The sequence below is a fragment of the Gracilinanus agilis genome, chromosome 2 (genome assembly GCF_016433145.1).
Source record: "Gracilinanus agilis isolate LMUSP501 chromosome 2, AgileGrace, whole genome shotgun sequence".
In the NCBI taxonomy this organism is placed as follows: domain Eukaryota; kingdom Metazoa; phylum Chordata; class Mammalia; order Didelphimorphia; family Didelphidae; genus Gracilinanus; species Gracilinanus agilis.
Genome location: NC_058131.1, coordinates 33,215,717 through 33,239,074, shown reverse-complemented (window position 1 = coordinate 33,239,074; position 23,358 = coordinate 33,215,717). Strand labels below are relative to the sequence as shown.

The 23,358-nt window shown below is 48.0% G+C and overlaps 1 protein-coding gene across 1 annotated transcript; it reads left to right on the top strand.

The window, feature by feature from the left end:
- The first annotated feature begins 9,239 nt into the window (after positions 1 to 9,239).
- Positions 9,240 to 23,003, top strand: GGCX (gamma-glutamyl carboxylase). Its single transcript, XM_044663046.1, has 15 exons — positions 9,240 to 9,411; positions 10,299 to 10,469; positions 12,393 to 12,551; positions 12,766 to 12,931; positions 13,616 to 13,694; positions 16,958 to 17,064; positions 17,974 to 18,137; positions 18,390 to 18,655; positions 18,874 to 19,005; positions 20,303 to 20,454; positions 20,723 to 20,892; positions 21,080 to 21,210; positions 21,410 to 21,557; positions 22,179 to 22,374; positions 22,710 to 23,003. Exons 1-15 carry the CDS (start codon positions 9,369 to 9,371, stop codon positions 22,900 to 22,902), a joined length of 2,277 nt encoding a protein of 758 aa, XP_044518981.1. The 5' UTR covers positions 9,240 to 9,368; the 3' UTR covers positions 22,903 to 23,003.
- Positions 23,004 to 23,358: the final 355 nt, after the last annotated feature.

The window sequence follows — 23,358 nt, the reverse complement described above, 5'->3', positions numbered from 1 at the left end:
AAGGGAAGGGAAGGGAAGGGAAAGGAAAGGAAAGGAAAGGAAAGGAAAGGAAAGGAAAGGAAAGGAAAGGAAAGGAAAGGAAAGGAAAGGAAAGGAAAGGAAAGGAAAGGAAAGGAGAAAAAAAGAAGCCTTCACCCCTCTTTTTTTCCCCTAGCCCCTCTCTTCCCATATCCATTTTTTCAAGAAATTGAGGGGAAAAAGAAAGAAAAGAAAAAACACTCTTTGTAACAAAAATGCTCAGTCAAGCAAATAAATCCCCACGTTGACCATGACTGAAAATGTTTTGTTCTCCAAGGTTCATCACTTCTCCCCATTAGGAAGGCGTCAGGAGGAGATGCTTCGTCACTATCATTCCTTGGCTGGTTGTTGCACGGACCAGAGTTTTTCAAAGTGGCTTTAACAATGTCTTTGTTAGTGTGTAAACGGTTCCCCAGGAGGGTCTGATCCAGAGACATCCCTCTCTCCTGGTCTTCCATGGGCTACTGGGCCTTCTAATGACCCAGAATTATCCTGGGTCTTGATCGGTCCCTAGAAGGGATCCAAACGTCACCCAGTCCCCAGAAGTAGCAGTCAAGATGACATAGAGAGAGCCCCGACCCTCCAGTGATGGAGCAGGAGAGCGATGGCTTTGGCAGCTCTCCTCATTTCTGCTCCTTTACATGACTCGTTTCTTTCTAGGCTCATAGGACATGGATTTAGAGCTGGAAAGGACCTTAAAGCTCATCTACACTTTTACACATGAGGAAACTGAGGCATCAGACTGTACTCCTGCCTCTTGCCACCAAAAAAAAAACGTTTTCCCTCTGGAAGTTCTCTCTGGACCCCTCACACTGAAAGTACTCTGTGCCCACAGCTTCTCTCTGGCGGGTTCATTCCTCTGTTGGGTTCCAGTGTTGGGTCCCAGCATCTCCATCTGAAGGAGAGTGTTTAGACCAGTGATGGCTCCATTCCTCTCCGGGCTGTAATCCTGGCTAAGTCAGTCTTTTATTTTACAGTGTATTGGTCCCAAGGGCTGAGCAATGGGGTTGAGTGACTTGTCAGGGTCACACAGCTACGAAGCATCTGAGGTCAGATTTGAACCCAGGACTTCTTGTCATCAGGCCTAACTATCCACTGAGCCACCTTGCTGCTCTCTCCCCCTTTATTCCTGTTGAACAGCTTATGATGATCTCATTTTGTTCCACTTTCCAGCACAAACTACCAGGGGACTGGCCAAAACAAATGGTTATAGTCTTGCAAGATGGGAATATAATGAATTCATTGAAGTTGGAGGGCCTGGTCAGGCAGGGGAAGGCGAAAGCAGACTGGCCTCTCCTCTCTTGTCCTGTTGTGCCACCCCCTCTCCTGGGACATTACACGGCAAATCGCCTGTAGTCATCCAGGAAGAACAGAAGCATAAGTGAGCCTTGATTCCCACAGATAATTGCTATCACGTTGCTTGTGTTCTCAGAACGTAGCTGAGAAGGGAGGGAATTCAGAACTCAGAATCAGAAAAGAATGTTCTGTATAATAAGTAGTCATTTAAAAATAAGTAATATTTTAATGTAAATAATTTAACTTAAATTATATTTTATACAGTATGTAATATATATAATGTAATATAATAACGAATATATAACCTACATAAATAGTTATATTTTAATTTAATTAATGAGTAATTTAATTTTTACATTTTATGTATTATGTAATATGCAATATAATGTAATGTAATAATAGATAGTAGATACAACATATTGAAATACTTATGTTTAAATTTAATTAATAAGTAATTTAATTTGTATTTATATATTACATAATATGCTTAATATACAATATAAGGTAATGTGACAATAGATAACAGATATATTCAACATATATAAATCATTACATTTTAATTTAGTTAATAAATAATTTAATTTGTATTTTATATATTATATAATATGCTTAATATACAATATAAGGTAATATAACAATAGATAATAGATATGTACAGTATATATAATTACATTTTAATTTAACTAATAAATAATTTTAAAATTATATTTTCTGTTACATGTTTAATATACAATATAACGTAATATAACTTAACATATATAACATACATACAACATATGTAATATATACAACTTTTCAACTCTTGGGCCTTTCATCATGGTCATTTAAGTCTTCCCCAAGTCCTACTTGGGAATTTCTTCAGAACTCTATTTTTTCTCAAAGTAGCCTGGAGGACTAAATTCTTTGGAGGGTAGAAAAGAAATGTCCCCCTCATGAGAAAAGAACAAATTCCAAAGAATTAGTTAAGCTTTCCCCTTCTTAGGACTGCTAATGGTCCTGGTGGAGGCCTCCATCTTAAGGCAGTCTTATCTGTCTAAATGGCTGGTTTTGAATGGCTTCCTGGAAATGATAAGACAGCTGAATCAGTAGCCCTTGGTCCTATATCTATAGCCAGCCACTGAGCAGGACCCCCATGGAGAGAGAATGAAAACCAAGGCAAATCCCCCCAATTTAAACATTGTTGAATTGCTATGCCAAACAAAAACAAAAACAAAAACAAAAAAAACAACCACCAGAAAAACAAACAAACCACCAACCCAACAACTCAGGGGTTTTTTTTTTTTGTTTTGTTTTGTTTTTAATTTTGCTTTTGGGATAATTTGTAATATGAGAGACCAACCACAATTTGGCCACAAGGATTTTGCTATGGTTCTCCCATGTTAGCCGCTGGAGAAGACATTTGGAAAAAAATTGCTAAATTCTTCCCAGGTCCCCAGAGACTTTTCTGAAATTGGTCACAAGGAAAAATGTACCAACTGCACCCCATTTTATTAGCTGAGGGTCTCAGGGGAGCGAAGCCCATTGAAAAAGCTTCCACTTTCACTCCTGAACTCAGAGCTGTAAACTCTAATGGCAGCTCCCTCTGAGGAAGGGCCCTTGAAGAGCTCAGAGCAGAGATCTCAGGACTGTTTCTCCAACACCAGCAGACAAGGCTTCTGGGAAATAGAGCCCATGTACGGGCCTAGAAGATTCCCTGGATGTGTGGCCTTTTGTGTGCCATCAGCTGCCCCCCCAACCCCCCCATCCTACCCTCCCAGCCCAGGAAGGCAGAGTCAGACCCCAGAAACAGAGCTCAGATAGACATAAGGCAGGCCTTCAGTGATGTTTCCTAAGTAGGGTAAGGGGAGACAGAGCCAAACTTGCCCAAATGAGGCAGGATCTGGCAGGAACTAAGGCCTATATCCATGACAGGATATCTGGGCTAGTAGTAATGGTTGATCTGCCCTAGTACAAGGAGAGGAGCTGGAGGGGGCATCTAGCCAAAACACAAATAAAAATACAATAAAACAGGGGGATTATTAGGATTTAGAATAAAGTCAACATGTAGCCAGGAGGGATCCTTATGTACTGATGAGTGGCTCCCTTTTCTGTTTGAGTTTGATGCTATCTTTCTAGGAGAATTTAGTACCTTACCACCAAGGGGTAGAATGTAGTAGCTGAATCTCTCCTTCCATGCAGGGGAGACTAATTTTCCTTAAAAATTATTGAGCCATAGACTCTTTAACAGCTGTCTCCTTCCTACTGTAAGGAATTAAATTTTATGGCTGGACTAAATATATGAGAATTTTAAGATAATACTGTGGTCATCAATTTAAAAATATTATAGCTCAAGTCAAATTGACTTTCAATAGTTTTATTTACAAAGAGGTGGAAAAAGTGAAAGTAGAGGAATGTAAAAGAGAGAAGAGAAAATGTCTAGCCTCAGCCAGAGGACCCAGTGGTGAATTAAACAAGAGTTCAACACAGGGGGCCTCCTCCAAGAAGGGGAGGCCTCTCCGGAACTCATCTCTCCAGAAGCCAGGAAAGGAGGGTCAGCTTTTCACTCACCCAAGCAGAAGCTCCAAAGGTAGAAGATTCTGGAGCAGTCTTACCAGAAGCAGTCCAAGATCCAGAGTCCCAGGTCCAAGTCATAGCTCCAAGTTGCAAACCCAGTCCGAGATCCTCCAACCCCAAAATTCAGGAAGAAGCCCTTTTGTACAGGAAGTTCATCACCTTTTATAGTCCTTTTTTTTTTTTTTTTTTACATCACATCCTGTGCCTTCCTCCACTTTATGGGGACCAATTGAAGTCTTTAAATTTGCTTAGCACTGCCAAGGGGGTTGTTTCTGAGTTGTCACCCACTTTAGCGAGTGGCTTGTGAACCTCCCCTACTTAGTGTTTAGGGGTGTTTTACGATTTTGGTTGATTAAATTTAAAAGTAGGCAAGGGGAGTGTCAATCCCATCTTTACACTACCTTTCAAATTACAGTTGACTCTCCCCCAGTAATCTCTATTTAAACAACACTGTTCTACATGGAGTTTGGTTGTTGTCTCCCCCATTAGAAGGGAAGCTCCTTGAAGGCAGGATCTGTGTTTTTATCTTTCATTGTATTTCCAGCACAGTGTCTGGTACACTGAAGGTCCTTAATCATTAATGCTTATTGACTTGACTGGACCATTCATTACATGCAGGAGTATTTGGTAAATGTTTAACAATCAGCTTTCTGAAAAGAAAAATGCTAACATACTTTAAGAAAAAAGTTGTTCTTGTTGTTTTATATTTTTTCCATTTACATGTAAAACAATTTCTAACATTTGTTTTCATTTTTATTTTTTTTAACCCTTAACTTCTATATATTGGCTCCTAGGCGGAAGAGTGGTAAGGGTGGGCAATGGGGGTCAAGTGACTTGCCCAGGGTCACATAGCTGGGAAGTATCTGAGGCCAGATTTGAACCTAGGACTTCCCCTCTGTTATGATTAAAAATGATGAGGGCCGAGATCAAAAGGAAGAATAGTATTTTAATAAAAGCCATGCTGATAGAGATAAACTGACCACGCGCCTGTAAGAAAAAAAACCTATTCCAACCTCACCTCAGCCATTTACCTTCCTCTCTCCTCGAGCTCAGGTAACTAAAGAGCAAGTTCCAAGTCACTTCCCCCTAATTTCGAACAGTCCCTCACCTTGAACATGTCATCCAAAACCGGAAACTCATTAGGGATCAAGGGAAATGTAGTTCCAAGTATCCCAAGTGATTTTAAATGACACACCTCTCTAGGCCTGACTTTCAATCCACTGAGCTACCCAGTTGCCCCTTGTGTTTTTTTTTTTTTTGAGTTCCTGTTAGAGTTGTCTTTCATATCCATGTATTATGGTTTTATTTTGGGGTTTGGGTGGTGCATGAGTGTGCTTTTACAATAATGAGCAATATGGAAGTGGGTTTTGCATGACAGTAAAAATAAAATTTTAAACATAAAATAAAATTTTGAGTTCCAAATTTGTTCCCTTCCTCTCTCCCCTCCCCTTTCCCTGAGATGGTAAATAATTGATATAGGTTATTCATGTGCAGTCAAAATTCACAATCATTTTCTCCATCACTTTCTTAAATCTAGACAAGAGCTTTGCTTATTTCCAGCATAAATATCACACTGAAAATTTAACAATTGGCTCTCAAATGGGCTAGAGCCTGCCTCAGCATAGCCCTGCATCTAGCACAATAAACTTTCTCAAGCCTTTGTTCCAGCCTTCAGCTGATGCCTGGTATGGGTCACTTTTGGGGCTGCAAACCAGGGGTTTCCCAGGGTTACATTCAAAGAGACAAGCTGTTGGCCCCCAGTCATCAGAGTTCTCTTCTTCTTCACACATCTCCTAAGTGGAATACAGGCTTCTAGAGAAAGGGGAAGAGGAACTTTTCTTTTTTAATGACTTTGTATTTCCAGGACTAGGGAATGCTTGTTGGAACCGATGGACTGCTGAACTTGGGAGAAGGAGACAGACAGACAAAGAGACAGAGAGAGAGGGAGGGAAAGAGAGACAGAGAGAGACAGAGACACAGAGAGAATGTATACAGTAGACTTTTCTTATCTGGGTTTTGTTTCAGTTACCAGAGATTAACCTTGAATTCCAGGGGACAGAGGGAGGGAAGAAGGGGGCTGCCACAGGATGAGGGAGGGGACTAGCACAGGGTTCAAGGATATGTGGAAGCAGGGACAGGAGGGCATACAGATGGAAGGCAAACATGAAGGGTGGAACAGGGCAAAGATCTCCTCCCAAGTCAGTTCTGCTTTCACTTGGAGTGTTCTTTTTCTTTTAGGATTTTTGTTGTTGTTGTTGGGTGGAGGGTAGAGGTGGTAAAAATTAAGGAGCTCTGAGCAAAGGGGCAGGAACAGAAAAGAGAGTTAATGTAAAGCTAACATAGGTGTTAAAAATTAAAGCAAGAATTGTCTGTATGAGGTTTGTGAGATTTCAGCCATCCACCGAAGGTCTTAGAACATATCCCCTTTGGATATGGGGCTTTACTGTAGAGAGAAATGAGGAGAGGGGCCAACTCAGAGGCTTGGTGTATGTCCATGGTTAAAGGGCATGATATGGATAACGATCCAGCCAAGGAGACCAAGAAGGAACAGCCTGGTAGGGGGAGAACCAGGAGGGCAGAACTGTGAAAACTCACAATCTAAGAGGAGAGGGGGATTTGCTGTTGAGGACTACAGAGGTCAAGAAGGATGATGACTGAGAACCGGCCATTGGATTTGGCAAATCAGTGATTCCTGGTAACTCTGGAGCGAGCAGTTTTAGTTGAGGGATGATGTCAGGAACCAGATTGCAGAGGATTTAGGAGGAGTTGAGAGAGGAAGTGGGGACAAATGAGTTGGTGGCTTTTTTGGCCAGTTGAGGGAGGAGAAAAATAGAATGCTGATGAGAGGGTTTTTTTTAAGAGATGGGAGAACCATGGAATGTTCATGGGCACCATTAGGAAGGGAGAGATTTAAGACTGGAGGCAGGGGCAGCTAAGGCATAGTGGTAGTAGATTGAGCTTTAGACCTGGAGTCAGAAAGACCTGGGTTCGAATATGGACTCAGATACTTCCATGGCCAGGTCACTTAACTCCCATCACCTACTAGGTGGTCCTTACTACTCTTCTGTTTTAGGGTTCATACTAGGACAGAAGGATGAGAGTTGTTTGTTTGTTTTTTTTTTGTCTTGGAGTCAATACTTTTTTTTAACCCTTAACTTCTATGTATTGGCTCCTAGGTGGAAGAGTGGTAAGGGTAGGCAATGGGGGTCAAGTGACTTGCCCAGGGTCACACAGCTGGGAAGTGTCTGAGGCTAGATTTGAACCTAGGACCTCCCGTCTCTAGGCCTGGCTCTCAATCCACTGAGCTACCCAGCTGCCCCCAGGATGAGAGTTTTTAAGAAGACTAGACAGAGCAGGGATGATGATGTTGGCGGTCTGGCACAGGATCATGAGTCCATGGGAGATATGACCACCTTAAAGAAAAGGGCTCTCTCTTGATCAGAGCCTGGAGTCAGGTGAGCTTGGGGTTGATGTGAAGGGTTTAGGAGGCTCGGAGTGAGGGAGGAAAGGCAGTTTCTGCTAAGTGGCTACGATTTTGGTGAAGTATGAGGCAAGCTCTTTAGATGAAGGAGTTTAGGGAGGTGCCTTGGGAAACTTCAGGAGAGCAGAGAAAATTTTGGAAAAACTTTCATGAAGAGTCGACTAGAGAATCTATTGTTGTTCAATTGTTTTAGTCACCCGCTCTTCATGGCCCCATTTGAGGTTTTCTTGGCAAAGATCCAGGAGTGGTTCACCATTTCCTTCTCCAGCTCTTTGGGCAGATGAGGAAACTGAGGCCAACGAGGTGAAGTGACTTGCCCAGGGTCACACAGCTAAGATCCTGGGGCAGTTTGCCATTTCCTTCTCTAACTATTTTGACAGATGTGGAAACGGAGGCAGAGCGAAGTGACTTGGTCCCACGGCCAGGAAATGTAGGCGGTCAGACTTGAACTCCAGAAGAGGAAGAGGAAGAGGAAGAAGTGACTCCAGCACTAGGACCTTCTCCGCCAGAAGACGGACGTCTTCCTCTCCTCGGGAAGGAGTAAAAGCTGAAGCAAGAGCCCGGCAGAGATTCGATAACAAACTGGAAAACTTCTTTGTTCCCAGGATTGGCGCTCAGGGAGAAATGCGGGGGGTCTACGGAGGGGGAAATGTAGAGAGTTTCTTTCCCCAGCGAGCCGCAGTAACACTTTTCTACACGCGGTGGCTGACGCGATAAGGTCCAAACGGTTCCCTCCCTCGCCTCCTGCCCCGCCCGGAGAGGGTAGGCGGGCGGCTCCGGGACCCACCCGTTATCCTCCGAGACACACTTCCCCGGGGGCGTTGCTGTAAGAGATATTCCGTGAAGAAAGAAAGCCAGAAAGCCGCAAATACACGAAAGTGCGGGCGGGAGCGCTCCGCGCCGCCCCTCAAACCCGTCCTGCCCGGAGGGGAATTGAAAGGATGTAAATAAAGTTTTCCGATAACATCCGCTCGGACCCGGGACTTCCTTCAGGTCCATCCAGCCACTGCCGCGAGAGACGGCGAGGAGGCCGCTGTAGGCAGGAATCCCGAATTTAGGTTCCGCCGGCCAGGAGGGGTCCCCGAGACGAGGGAGCAAAGGGATTTAAGGGACGCGGAACCTGGAGAGAGGCATCACCTCGCTCTGAGACCAAGACTGGGAAGGGAGAGGGGCCGCTAAATGGCTCACGGTCCAGGGGCAATTGTCTCATTGTCTTCTTGGCAATGACCCTGGAGTGAGGGGCCATTTCCTTCTCCGTCGTGTTCCCATTTTTCCGAGGAAGAAGTGAGGCAGAGAGGAAGTGACTCCCCCAGGGCCATACAGATAGGAAATGTCTGAGTCGATTTGAAACCAGGGACTCTTGGATCTGAGCTCTATCCACTGCGCTTTCTGGCTAGCCAGGGCTGGGGGGGAAAGGGGTGATTGAGCCTGTAAGCAAAAAAAGTTATATTTGAATTCTGTATCAAGGAATCTTGAATTCTAGGCACCGGCATGGACACAGGCACTAGGGAGCCATGAACATTTCTTTTGCAGGGGAGGGACCCAGTAGCGCCTAGTCCGAGCTCCTCTCATCCCCGGGCCACTAGAGGAAGCAGATTCCTGGCATTGTTTCCCCAAGATCCCGGGTGACCTTGGCTGAGTCTAGCCCCTCTCTCTGCCTAGTCACAGGGAGCTGGGGGGGGCGGGTTGGCTGGAAGCCGTAAAGCGCAAACACAAAGCAGAGGCTGGAGGTGGAGGGTGGAGCACGCCCCCTCGGGCCTTTTGCGACATTCTCAGTGTTTCTCGCTTTGCGGCTCTCCAAGAGGCGGGACGAGTGGTGACGTGTCTCCCGCCTCCGGTCGGGGAGGCGGAGTTCCCAGGCCTCACCCCTCCTACTGCGCATGCACGTTTCTCCATGGGCAGCGGCCCACCCCGCAGCTGTGGCAGAGCCACATCCCAAGAGACCAGAGAGACCGAGAGAGGCGGCCAGGGGCTAGAGCGGCGGCGGCGGCGGCGGCGGCGGCAGCGGTAGCGGAGGAGCATGGAGGCTGCGGCGTCCGTACCGCGAGCCCGGCTTTCTAGAGGTGGTGCTCACTGCCCATCCGGGAAATCTGGGGCTTGAGGGGGAGGGGCCAGTGTTGGGAGGCGCCTCAGGAAGGGGGGCAGTGGTTGGAGGAACCCCCCCCCCCCCAAGGAAGGAGACCAGGGGTTTAAGGGAGCTCCAGGAGGAGGGGTTAGTGGTTAAAGAGATTCTTCTGGAGAAGGGATGCTGTTGGTTAGCGGGAGTCCCAGGAGGAGAGGGTAGTAGTTTGGGGGACCCCCAGGAGGAGGGGTAGTGGTTTAAGGGAGCCCCAGGAGGGAGGGGACCAGAGGTTAGGGGTAGCCTCAGGAGGAGGAGGGCAGTGCTTTAGGGGAGTCCCAGGAGGACGGGGCAGTAGTTTGGGGGAACCCCAGAAGAGGGCTATTGGTTAAGGGGAGTTCCAGGAGGAGGGGCAGTGTTTTCAGGGAGCCCCCAGGAGGGAGAGAGCCAATGGTTGGACCGACCCTTCAGGAGAAGAGGGACTGTTGGTTAGGGAGAGCTCAGAAGAAGGGGGTCCATTGGTTGAGAATGGTCCAGAAGAAGAGGGACCACTAATTATTGGGGGGGGCTCACCTACTTTGCTAGTGTTTTGAAGGGAAAGCTCTGCCCCAGAGTGAAAGAGAACAGGTGTTTTGAAGGGGAGCCCCCTTGGGCTGGAAGTGACCCATAGTTTGAGGGAAAGACCCCTGCAGCAGAAGGGGCAGTCGTTGTGGGGGAGCCCCCTCCTTTGTAGGAAAGACTAGTATTTTAAAGGGGGAGCCTTCCTTTGAGTGAGAGGTAACAGTAGTTTGAGGGGAGACCCCTGGCCAGGAAGGAGGCTGTGGTTCTCTCCCTCTGAAGAGCCCCTTGGGTTGTCTTCCCATCTTTCCTTTGTCACCCCTGTGGCTGCAGGGCATCCTCAGAAGAACAAGGCTGGGCAGACCTCAGGGCCCAAGCCGGGCAGCCGAATGGCTAAGCTGTTTGGCTTTGAGTGGTCTCACGTGTCCAGCTGGCAGAGGCTGGTGACCCTCCTAAATCGACCAACTGACCCTGCAAGCCTTGCAGTTTTTCGATTCCTCTTTGGTGAGTGCGGATGGGAGTGCAGAGGAGGGGAGCAGGGGCCTTGACCCTCTCTCTGCAGATACCCTTTACTGATAAGAGAGATCCCCAGGGCACAAGTGGACCTTACTGACTCTGTGTCAGTGTGCCTTAGTTTGGTGACCAGAAGGACTTTGACCTCGATGGAAGTGAGCGGTGGGAGTATTGATTGGGAAGAGTCACTCTCCAAGCTAGCCTAGTACCTGGGTAGATAGATGATTATTTAGTGGAGATTTTGTGGACTCTTCTCTGCTCCCCACCCAGTTGAGGCAAGGAAAGATTCCTTTCATACGGGGTACATAAAAAAAAAATTCTGCACATTTACAAATACCAAATAAAATGAGCTTTCCCATATACATAGAACAGGAAAAGATAATTTTGTGTGACCCCAAATCTCTCTTATGTACAGTTGTTTTTTTCTTTCTAAATATTCAATAAATTCATCATATAACTCTGAAAACTTTTCTGTTTGTCTGTGATTCTTTTCGGCCTTCCCCCTGTTCTCTTTTGTACATTTAAAAAAAGGCTTCCCTCCCATTCTCATCTCTTCTCTGTCTTCCCTTACTTTCCCCTCCTTCCTTTCTGTCTTCTTCCTTTTTGTTTCTTTTTTGGCCACCCAAACTCTAGCTCCATAAGCCTCCTCTTTCCTTCTATCTCCCCCGCTGAAAAAAATTAAAACCATATAACAAATTTGTGTATTTAAGCAAAATAAATCCCTACATTTGTGATGTCAGGAAATGAGTCTTCAGTTCACAGGGGCAGATAGCATGCTTCGTTGTCCTTCCATTGGAATTGAAGTTGGTCTTTGCGATGATCAGAGTTCTTGAGTCTTTCAGAGATGTTTTTCTTTCTTTCTTTTTTTTAAGCCCTAACTTTCTGTCTTAGAATCAATACTGTGTATTAGTTCCAAAGCAGAAAAGTGATAAGGGCTTATCAGTTGGAATTAAATGACTTGTCCAAGGTCATAAGGCTAGGAAGTATCTGAGGGCACATTTGAATCCAGGACTTCCTGGCTCTCTATCTATAGAGCACCTAGCCGCTCCCAAAGAGTTATTTTACTTAATTATGTTATTGTATAAATTGTTTTCCTAGTTCTGCTCATTTTACTCTGCATTGGTTCCTATAAATCTACCTTTGTCCATCCTTTTTCTCATCTCTTAAAAGCATAGTGACATTCCATTACTTTCCTATACCATCATTTGTTTAGTCTAGGAATATTTTCCCAATGCAGTAAGCCTTGGCTTGTCCCCCTTGTGAAAACTCAAGGATAGCTTGTCCCAGGCCTGTGTCCCTGGCTTCAGAGACCAGCCCTGGGCATCCATAGTGATGCTCTGGGTCAGTGATGGGCAAACTTTTTAAAGAGGGGGCCAAAGGAAAGGAAATGCTCATCTGTCAGTCTGTTTCTATGGCAACTCTCTTGAAGTTTCATTGTATTGTATCCTCATTGTATTCGTCAGATTGGGAATAATGTCACTGCAGGATAGAACATTTCAGGGGGCCACATCTGGCCCTGGCCGTAGTTTGCCCATCATTGCTCTGGGTAGAGTGCAGAGCCTGGAGTCAAGAAGACTTGAGTTTAGATCTAGCCTCAGAAATGTACTAGCTGTGTGATCTTGGGCAAGTCACTTAACCTCTGTCACAGTCTTCTTAACTTTAAGATCAACTTATCTTCCAGCATTATTGGGTGGTTCAAATGAGATCATAATTGTAAAGTGCCTGACACATAGTGGGCACTATATAAATGTTAGCAATTTATTTTTATTTTATTTATTTTTTATTTCCATAATGTTTGTTTTTGTAAGAGAATGATCATATAAAATCAAAACCCCAAAGCCAAAACCATAATAAACAAGTGAAAAATTGTATAATGTTAACAACTATTGACCCTACTGAATGCCACCTTTCTAGGGCTGCTAATGGTCCTGGACATTCCCCAGGAGCGAGGTCTTAGCTTCTTGGACCACAGATACCTGGATGGACTTGAGGTGTGCCGCTTCCCCTTGATAGATGCCCTGCATCCTCTGCCACTTGACTGGATGTACCTTGTCTACACTGTCATGTTTTTGGGTGAGGAGAACTGTGGGATCAAGAACAGCAGTGAATGCCTTGGGTAGAGCTTAGGGCCCAGGAAGCATGCTGGGGAATGACTGGGCCTCACCTTGATTGTGCAGTAACCTCGGGCACTGCCGATCCTTGGGGTTGATGTTGGGAGCAGTAGAGCTGTGGCCTTCTGACACCATGACTCTTCCCCAACATCCCCCTCCCCACAACTTAATCCCAGGGGCACTGGGCATGATGCTGGGGCTGTGGTACCGCCTGAGCTGCCTTTTGTTCCTGCTGCCCTACTGGTATGTGTTTCTGCTGGACAAGACTTCATGGAACAACCATTCCTATCTTTATGGACTGTTGGCTTTCCAGCTATCATTCATGGATGCCAACCGCTACTGGTATGAGGTGGTCCAGGGGGTGGATGGAACAGGGTACACTGGGGATGGTGGGTGGGGGAAGGGCTGTCACAAACGGCTTGGACATCTGAAGCACATTTCCAGCTGTTTTTCAAAAAGGACTTGAACATTCAAGCTGCAGTTTGAATGGATTCTGAAAATATTTGATGGTCCCTAGAAATGGAGAGGGCCAGTGGAGAGTGAGGCTCTTCTAGTTGTCCTTTGGGATCCACAGATATTGGTCTAGTCACTTTTTGAGGCCCTTCTGAAGAGAAGACCCAAGGTGCAATTCCTCTTCGTTTATCTGAAGGGCTGTTCTAGAGTGCAGAAGTAGCAGATTTCAGCTGAACACAAGAATGTCTACCTACTGCTATTCAGCAATAGGATAAAATGTTTTGAGAGATAGTGAGCTTCTTGTCCTTAGAAATCTTCAAGAACAGGCCAGGTGACTATTTGTCAAGGATACTTTAAAAGAGGTTGATGTATGGGTGGGACCACATGGCCTTTCTAGTTCTAAGATTTTATAATAAAGAGGCTTTGGATGCCAAGTTCCCAAGCATGGAGAAAGCAGAGGGAGATGAGGGCATGCTTGGAATAAACAGGGTAGACAATAAGAGAATCAGATCCAAAATATAGAACTGGAAAAAAACTGTTATCCCCTAGCCTTTATTTCTTCTCTGAGTACAGGTCCCTGGATGGCCTAAGAAATGCCTCCAAGAGAAATGCCCACGTCCCACTTTGGAACTACACGGTCCTGCGTGGACAGGTAAAGGGAATTCATTAAGTATGGTGGGTTCATTGGGATTGACATGGGGGCTACTCTTGCTCCCCCACTGCTCCCAACTCATTTCAGGGGCCTGGATTTCATTTTGTCTCAGCAAACAATCACCTTCTTGTGTGCCAGGTGCTGTGTGTGCCCAGGAAAACAAAGGTTCTGTTCTGGACCCTCTTCTCCCTCCAGACTCTGGCTAGCCCCATCACTCCCATGGGGTTGAGTGCATTTCTGTGTAGGTGACTCCCGGATTCATCTGTCCAGTTGTCTCCCCTGAGCTTCATTCTCGAGGCGCCAGTTGTCTTTTGGACACTTTAGACTGTTTCAGAGACATCTTCAACTCTATAAACTAAGTCTAAGATGGAACTCACCATATTTCTTCCTAACCCTCCCCTCTTCCAAACTTCTCTGTCTCTGTCGAAGGCTTCACCATCCTTCTAGCATCCCAGCTTTGTAGCCTTAGCATTCTCCTGGACTCCTTATATCCAAATAGTTCCCAAATCATGTTCTTCCCATCTTTGCAACACCTCTTGCATCTGGCCCCTTGTCTCCTAACCCAACCCTTCCTTATTGCTCCAGCCTCCTTGCTTGTCCTCCAGGACTGTTCTAGCCATTGTATGCCCTGCTGCCTCTAGTGGATGTCACTTCCAGTGCCTTCTTATGGCTCCTGGGATGAAAGAAAAGCCCCGTTTAGCTTTAAAAGCCCTCCAGGGGCTGGCCCCAGTCTCTCTTCTGTCTCAGAATCAATACAATGTACTGATTTCACCCAGGCAGAAGAGCAGTAAGGGCTAGGCAATTGGGTTAAGGGATTTGCCCAGGGTCCCACAGTTAGGATGTATCTTGGGCCACATTTGAATCCAGGATCTCCTGTCTCCAGGCCTGGCTGTCTATTCACCGGACCACACTGACTTCTCTCTGGTCCTCATGTTTCATTTTCAGCCTCCCTGCTTTTGTAACATTAGACTGGATTTTTATTCTGGAATGCCTGGAATTCATTCTCTTCTCTCTGTTATGTAGACTTCCTCTCCTTCAAGTCCCAGCTCCCATCTCCCTGTCTGCCTTTTCTGTCCCTTCTGGTCCCTTGCTTCCCTGCCAAGCTACACAGCCGCTTGCATTCCTAACTAGAGGTGTATGTATGGAGATATATTTGTGTATGTAGAGGAGATAAATATGGTGTGTATGTTTGTATTTACTCACTTCATATCTGCGCTGTATTGTTGTTCAGCCGTGTCCCACTGTTGGTGACCCCATAGACCATAGTCCACCAGGCCTTTCTCTCTTCTACTATGTCCTGAAGTCTGTCCAGGTTCCTTGTTCTCATGGCACCATCTGTGCATGTCATTCTCTACTTCCCCTTCTCCTTTCGTCTTCAGTCTTTCCTAATATCATGGGCTTTTCCATTGAGCCCCATCTGCTCGTTCATTATGTGGCCAAAGCATTTAAGCTTCAGCTTCAGGATTTGACCTTCCGTAGTCTGAATTAATTTCTTTAAGTATTCACTGATTTGACCTTTTTGCTGTCCAAGGGACTCTAGAAAGTCTTCTTGAGCAGCACTCTCTTGTCTCTTCTCTCCTCAGTTTATCTTCCATAGGGCTGCCAAACTGATACCACTAAAGCCTGCATGCAGCCATGCGTCTCTTTTCCTCAAGAAGCTTGGTGGCTCCCTACTGCTCTATGACAAAGTGCTGATTCCCCTTCGTGGCTCTTCAAGCCCATCCCAGTCAGGTCCAACCTTTCTTTCCAGACTCCTGCACATTCCTCCTTCTCATTCCACCATCCGGCCCAACTTGCCAGCCTCTTGCTCCCTGTCAAGGACATTCCATCCCACCCCTGCCCTCTGAGTACAGAACATTCCCTCTTCATCTCTGCCTGCAGACTGAACTCCATCTCCTATAGTACTCAGGTCTCACAGCCATACATTGATAGTGGAAAAGCCATAGCTTTGAGTAGATGGACCTTTGTCAGCAAGATGATGTCTCTGCTTTTTGGCATGCTATCCAGGTTTGCCCTAGCTTTCCTTCCAAGGAGCAAGCATCTTCTAATTTCATGGCTGCAGTCACCATCTGCAGTCATCTTGGAGCCCAAGAATATAAAATCTGACACTGCTCCATTTCTCCTCCCTCTGTTTGCCAGGAAGTGAGGGGACTAGGTGCCAGGATCTTGTTAAGTTTCATGCCAGCTTTTACATTCTATCTATGCTGTAAATATACAATTTGAGTATAAGCTTCTAACAAGCAGGGACTCTGTCATTTTTTTTGTGCTTGTGTCTCCAGCCTCTCATAGGGCCTGGCACACAGTAGGCACTTTAATCCTTGTTGATTGATTGATAGGTGCAAAGATAAAACAAAACAGACCCTTCTCCCAAGGAGCCACATTCCACTGGAGTGTATGTATGTAGAAAAGTGGATTAAAAAGGGCTAATGGACGTTTTAAGTGGAGAGGTCCCTGGTAACCAGGGGATCAGGATCTCTTTCCTGTAGGAGATGACCTCTGGAGTTCAGTCTGCAGGCAGAGATGAAGAGGGAATGTTCTGTACTCAGAGGGCAGGGGTGGGATGGAATGTCCTTGACAGGGAGCAAGAGGCTGGCAAGTTGGGCCGGATGGTGGAATGAGAAGGAGGAATGTACAGGAGTCTGGAAAGAGAGATTGGACCTGACTGGGAAGGGCTTGAAGAGCCACGAAGGGGAATCAGCACTTTGTCATAGAGCAGTAGGGAGCCACCAAGCTTCTTGAGGAAAAGAGACGCATGGCTGCATGCAGGCTTTAGTGGTATCAGTTTGGCAGCCCTATGGAAGATAAACTGGGGAGAGGAGAGATGAGAGGCTTGGAGACCAGTGAGGAGACTTTCTTTCCCCCTCTACAGAGAGGTAGATCTAATATACATAGGTCAGGCCTCTCATCTCCCTCTGAAATGTCCCTCCTTTTGGAGAAGGGACTGTTTTGTGTGTCTAGATCAGTGGTTCCCAAACTTTTTTGCCCTACCACGCCCTTTCCAGAAAAAATATTACTTAGCGCCCTGGAAATTATGAAACTATTTATTGAACTCAGAATAGAATGTAATACAAAAAAGTGTGGCCATCACCGCTCCGCCTGGATCGCTGCAGCACCCACCAGGGGGCGGTAGTGCCCACTTTGGGAATCACTGGTCTAGAAGAACAAGCTATCCTCTTTAAGACCAAGCGCTTTGAACCCTGTGACCATCAAGCACAAAGCTGTGGTCCTGATTTGTTCTTTGGTCTCTGGTTTTGTATGTGCAGATATTCATTGTGTATTTCATTGCGGGAGTGAAAAAGCTGGATGCAGACTGGGTCGGAGGCTATTCCATGGGCTCCTTGTCCCGCCACTGGCTCTTCAATCCCTTCAAGTAAGAGGGGAGCTGGGAGCAAGGGGTCAGGGATGTGGAGGAAGGAAGGTGTGGTATTTTATCTTCCCTCCGATCAGGGCTGATTACTCTTGTCTCTGCTTCCCTACATGTTGGCTTCTGTTTTTCTCTGTCTCCTCTTCCTTCTCTTTGTGATATTGAAATCACTCTAAGGCAAGAATCAGCAGGCTTTATCCCTGAGGGTCACCAGCAGAGCCTGCCAGATGTGGCTGTGGCCACTACTGGCAGGCCTGAGATAGGAGAGGAGAGAGAAGGGAACCAAGAAAGATAGAGAGGGGGAGAGAGAGAGAGGGGAGAGAGAGAGAAGGAGAGACAGAAGGGAGAGAGAATAAAGGGAGGGAGGGAAGGAAAGAGGGAGAAAGGGAAGGAGGAAGAGAGGAAGGAGAGAGAGAGAGAAGGGAGGGAGGGGAGGAGAGAGAGGGAGAGAGTCCTGAATGTGAGCAGGGCAATGCCCAACAAGTGCCTTGTATCACTGTGAGGCTGCTTAGCCCTCCAGTGGATCAGGCCACAGCAATGGGAGTGAGCCCCTTCAGTTCCTGGAGTGGGAAGCAGAGCCAGGGCTTGGTTCTTTCCTGTTCTTATACATCTTTTCACCTGGCTCCTTTGTTTACCAAGTGCTTTTTTTTCCTTCCCTCCTCCTGTTCTTTCTATCAGTGTCTTAGCCCATCGTTATATCCTGTGGGCTTTTTTTTTTTCCCGTCACAGCCTCCAGAACACCATTCAGTTAATCTGATGCTGTTCTGAGAGCGCTTTGTTTGTGGCCCATCATAGAATACTGAAGTACCTGAGGCTGTGACATAGGAGGAGAGGGGGCGCCTTGGCAGGTGGATGGTCGGGGGCAGAAAGCCCTGGTGCCCTCAGTGGCCTAGAGCCTGCCCTCTGTGTTGATAGGCTGGTGCTCTCGGAGGGGATGACCAGCCTGCTCGTGGTGCACTGGTGTGGGCTCCTGCTAGACCTCTCAGCAGGGTTCCTGCTGTTTTTTGATGCTTCAAGAGCCATTGGCCTTCTCTTTGTCTCCTATTTCCACTGTATGAATTCCCAGCTCTTCAGCATTGGTTAGTGCTTGGGGTTTGAAGGAAATCATGGAAGGGACAGAGGGCACAGGCGCATCATTTAGGGGTGGAAGGGCTGTGCTTGCGAGCAGGGCCAGAGAGGACTTGAATCGGGAATGAGGACGTGAGGGTCTCCCAGGTGGGCTCCTCAGTTGGATCCAGGTCTTGGGCTCTGAGGGGAGTGACTGGGCATGTGGGGGAAATGGCTCCCAAAGGGGAAGGTGGCAGACTGAACGCCTTTCTTTATCCTGCCAGGCATGTTCCCCTTTGTCATGTTAGCCAGCAGCCCCCTTTTCTGCTCCCCCGACTGGCCTCGCAGGCTGGTTTCCTGCCTTCCTCAGCGGCTTCGAGGCCTGTTGCCAGCCACAGCTGATGCTCAGCCCAGTCTGTCTTGTGTGTATAAGAGAAGCCGGGCCAAAGGCAGCCACCGGACCCGGCTGCGGCATCGGCTGGGAGCTGTCTTCACACTGCTCTATCTTGTGGAACAACTCTTCCTGCCCTATTCCCACTTTATTACCCAGGTAGAGGGCAGAGGTGGGGAGTGGAAGGTGAAAGAGGGGTGGTGCCAGGGCAAGAACAATCATGGGGCCGTAGCTGCGGTCCTTGCTGGGCCAGAGATGGACGTGCTAAGGGGGTTTGGGCAGTTTGGCTTCCCATGCCTGTCTCCTTCCTCTCAGGAACTTGGTTAATGTCACAAACCTCCCACTCCAGAAGGGATTTACCTGTCACCCCTTCCCAGGGCTATAACAACTGGACCAACGGGCTCTATGGCTACTCCTGGGACATGATGGTGCACTCCCGCTCCCACCAGCATGTCAAGATCACCTACCGAGATGGCCGCACTGGGGAGTTAGGCTACCTCAATCCTGGGGTGAGAGATGGCCCTGAACCCTCCGACCACTTCTCTGAACTTCTCAGCCTGGCCCCTCAGCCCACCCCGAGAGGAACTTATTTGAAACCTTACCCTTAAGTTAAAAAAAATAAGTTTGGTTTACTTGTCCAGTGTTAGGGCATGGTGGATGGAGCATGGAGGTGATGTTGGAAAGCAGATGATTGGAAGGACCTGCCGATGGGCTTTGGTGAATCCAGAGCTTGGTATGAGCCAATAATGGGACAGAGAAGCTGTCTGTCTACATATGCATATATGTACCTATATAGAAGCATACACGTTGGGTATGTGGGGATTGAGGGATCGAGACAGACAGAGAGGGAGGGAAAGAGAAACAGGAAGGAAAGGAGAGAGGGAAAGAAAGAGTCAGGGAGAGAGAGTTGGAGAAAGACAGAGAAGAAGGAAGGGGGAGAGATGGAGAAAGACAGAGAGAGGGAGGGGGACGCTTCAGTCCTCTTCATCTAATGCCTAGATATTTTCCAGGGATATATTCATCCCAGTGTACTCCGCTGGTTCACTCCTTCCCTGAGGGATGGTGACCTGAATGCCACCTTTCAGGAGGGATGCTGACTGCATGCCCAAAAGAGAGGCCTGGGAGGATGAGGGAACATGAAATCATGGCACAGGATGACTGCAGGTGTTTAGCTTGTAAAGGATAGGATTTAGGGGGGATTCAGTGACTGTTTTCAAGGCCTTCATGTGGAAGAAGGGATTAGGCTTAATCTTCTTTACTCCCAAGGGTGTCCCCTTCAGAAGTAGAACCCAGAGATGAGAATTATGGAGAGGTCCATTTTGACTCAGAATATGAGACAGACTTCCCCAATGACTGGTCATCCAGAGATGTCAGGGGCAGCTTTTTATTTTTTTACACCCTCACCTTCCATCTTGGAGTCATTACTGTGTATTGGCTCCAAGGTAGAAGAATGGTAAGGGTAGGCAATGGAGGTTAAGTGACTTGCCCAGGTTCACACAGCTAGGAAGTGTCTGAGGTCAGATTTGAACCCAGGACCTCCCATCTCTAGGCCTGGCTCTCCATCTACTGAGCCATCCAGCTGCCCCCACGCCAGGGGCAGCTTTGTGAGGCAGAGTTGTCTGAGCAGATGCTAAATGATGAAGCTGGCGGGGCTGGGCACATTCCTGTTTCGGGTTCCATGAGAGGACCCGCAGACCCTTTCTTTCTGGGCTTTAACCTTCCCCTCTGTGTTGTGGTAGCCCTTGGCCAAGTCTTCATGCCGTACTAACTCCTCTCCATGCCGGATTGATGTGGGGGTTGGGGCAGGTGTTCACACAGAGTCGCCGATGGAAGGACCACGCAGACATGCTGAAGCAATACGCCACGTGCCTGTACCGCCTGCTGCCCAACTACAATGTCTCTGACCCCCAGATCTACTTCGACATCTGGGTCTCTATCAACGACCGCTTCCAGCAGAGGTGCGCCGCGCAGCCACCGGCAAGCAGAGAGGGATGGGAGGGAAAGGCCAGGCCTCTGCGCTCCCCTTTGTCGTCACACCTTGCTCTGTGGCCCAGGGCCGCCTGCAGGGGGCGCTGCCACCTAGGCAGGAACCACGGTTCCCCAAAGGGCCACAGAGGTCCAGCTAGCTCCTGGCCAGGGGGCCCTGGACCTGCCTGACCTACCCAGGGCAAGGAGGCAGGGCAGCTTTCAGGACTGCTTCTGGAACGCAACCTTTTCTGCCCAAAGGCTCTTTGATCCTCGCGTGGACATCGTGCGGGCTGCTTGGTCTCCCTTCCGTCCAACGGCCTGGCTACAGCCCTTGTTGCTGGATTTGTCTCCCTGGAGGGAGAAGTTTCAGGAGATTGAGAGCAGCCTGGACAACCACACTGAGGTGGTCTTCATCGCTGACTTCCCTGGTATGGACAAGCAGGGGAAGTTCTGCCTCCTCCAGCCAGTGGGACTTTTCACCTGGGAGTTTGGGCTTTTGGGGGGAGCGAGGGCAGGCTGGGCGAGAAGACGGGCCAGAGCAGGGGAGTGGAGGTGACCAACTGGTCTCCTCATGGCCAGAGGTTGGGTGCGGGCCATGAACTCTGCCTCCTATAGGGCTACACCTGGAGAATTTTGTGAGTGAAGACTTGGGCAATACTAGTCTCCAGCTGCTGCAGGGGGAAGTTACCGTAGAGCTGGTGGCCGAGCAGAGGAATGTCTCTCTTCGGGAAGGAGACAGAGTCCAGGTAGGTACTAGGAGGCAGAAGGGTCGGCGGAAGCTTGGACAAACAGACGTGGTTCTGCTAGACTAACGGTGCCGTTGTAGAGAAGGCTGAGGTGTGATGGGTTCTCCTTGTTCTCAGCCTGTTCGGTGGTGGGGAGCGGTGGTCGGTGAGGTGGAGAGGGCAGGGATGGAGGGCCCACCTCTCTCTTTCTCCTTGGTAGTTGCCGGCTGGCGAATATCACAAGGTATACACCGTGTCCTCGGGTCCCTCTTGTTACATGTACATCTATGTCAACACCACAGAGCTGGCCTTAGAGCGAGACTTAGCACGGTTACAAGAACTCAAGGAGAAAGTCGAGAATGGGAGTGGTGAGTCATTAGACTGGGGAGATGCACAGGCTGCCATGTTTTTCTTTACAAGGATTAACTCTTTGGTGCCCACTGTAGGATTCACTTTTCTGTGTGTTGGGGTCCACAGCAGGGGGATATCTTTTTGGCATTTTATGTAAAAGGGGTTTTAGTACCACAGGAGAATATTGGCTGGTGAGCTCTCTAAGGTCCAACAGGGGCTCTTTTTATTCTTTTATATTGCCAATACCTAGCTCAGCGAGTCCCTGGTGCACAGGAGGTGCTTGATGCTAAGAAGAAGGAATAATAGCATTTATATATGCTATGTGCTGGGCACTGTGCTAAGCATGTCCTGGATAGTCATCTTGGACATCCTGGGAGGGAGGTGCTTTATTATCCCCATTCTACATTTGAAGAAACTGAGTCAGACCATGGTGGAGCCCCTCACCCAGGGCCACACAGCTGGGATGTGAACTGAGATCTTTATTTAGTAGCCCAGATTATGGAGAGTACTGAGTGCTCCAAGTGACAGGGTGCTGGTAACTGGCTCCCAAGGGACAGATACTGTTTTCTGCTGCAGTGATTAATCTGAAGGGGACCACCTTCCTGTTGCACCAGTGACCCCTGTATTTCCCCGGACAGAATCAGGACCACTGCCCCCCGAGCTGCGGCCCTTGCTGGAGGGGGAAGTAAAAGGTGGACCCGAGCTGACTCCTCTGGTGCAGACCTTCTTGCGTAGACAGCAGCGTCTCCAGGAAATCCAACGGCGGCGCAGTTCCCCTTTCTATGAAAGGCTTTCCCGCTTTCTGCTTCGAAAGCTTTACATTTTTCGTCGAAGGTCAGAGCTGCCCCCCCCCACACATCTCCCTTGCCCTGATTTCTGCCCTAAGAGTGCTGCCATCTTCCTTCAATTGAGAAATGGGAAGCTGCTCACATAGAAGGGGAAACTGAGTCTAAGAGTTCTCCCTAAGCAGAGCCTTTCATGTGGCCAGAGCCGTCAGGCTCCAAGGCCTTCCCAGCTTCCCAAGGGTGCTGTGGCACAAATTGCCCAGCTGGCTCCCCAGGGTTTGAGTGGCAGCAAAGGGAGAGGGTCCTTGCGTAGCATAGTTGGTGCTGGTCACGGATGCCAAGTTTCATGGATGTAGTCACCCATCCAGTCCTCTCTCTCCTCAGCTTCTTGATGACTTGCATCTCTCTTCGGAACCTGATCCTGGGTCGCCCCTCCCTGGAGCAGCTGGCCCAGGAAGTGACCTATGCAAACCTGCGGCCATTTGAGCCCCCGACGGAGCCGGCCCCCGCGGAGCCCCATTCCTTAGATGCTCATCCCACAGAAGCCAGCCACACGCCCATCCGCTCAGAGCTCTGAGTTGTCAAGGGCTCAGGGCTTCAGTGCAGAGCCAGTCACATAATTATGTACTCGATAGAAATTTGGCTACAATAATTTTTCCAAGTCATTTTTAAAAAGTTCTCCTGTTTGTGCCTCTATTGTACTGGGGACCGAGTCCAGGCAGCCATTGTCAGAACTTGTCTGCCAATCCTGGGGGGTGGTTAGCAGACTTACTCATCTCTCCTTCCATAGATCTCTTAGAGCCTCAGAAAGCAGCAGTATCAGACGGTTCTGTTGGCAGTTGGAGTTAGTTTCGCTCACTAAGCCTTTTTTGGCAAACCTATGGCTCATGTGCCAGAGTGGGGCTGCTCCGTTTCCCCCCAGCAGCCCAATGGTAATGCTCCCTCCTTCCTGGGGACACTTGGGTGGGAAGGTGCAATTTGGAAACTCAAGTCTCCAAAAGGTTTGTCCTCATTGCATTACTCACTGCTCTGT

What these genes read in the sequence shown, in the direction of transcription:
- GGCX (XM_044663046.1), top strand. Translation starts at nt 9,369, where the DNA reads ATGGAGGCTGCGGCGTCCGTACCGCGAGCCCGGCTTTCTAGAG. An exon ending in TTCCCAGCTCTTCAGCATTG is followed by an intron (nt 18,138 to 18,389) that starts GTTAGTGCTTGG and finishes TTATCCTGCCAG; the next exon opens with GCATGTTCCCCTTTGTCATG. An exon ending in ATTCCCACTTTATTACCCAG is followed by an intron (nt 18,656 to 18,873) that starts GTAGAGGGCAGA and finishes ACCCCTTCCCAG; the next exon opens with GGCTATAACAACTGGACCAA.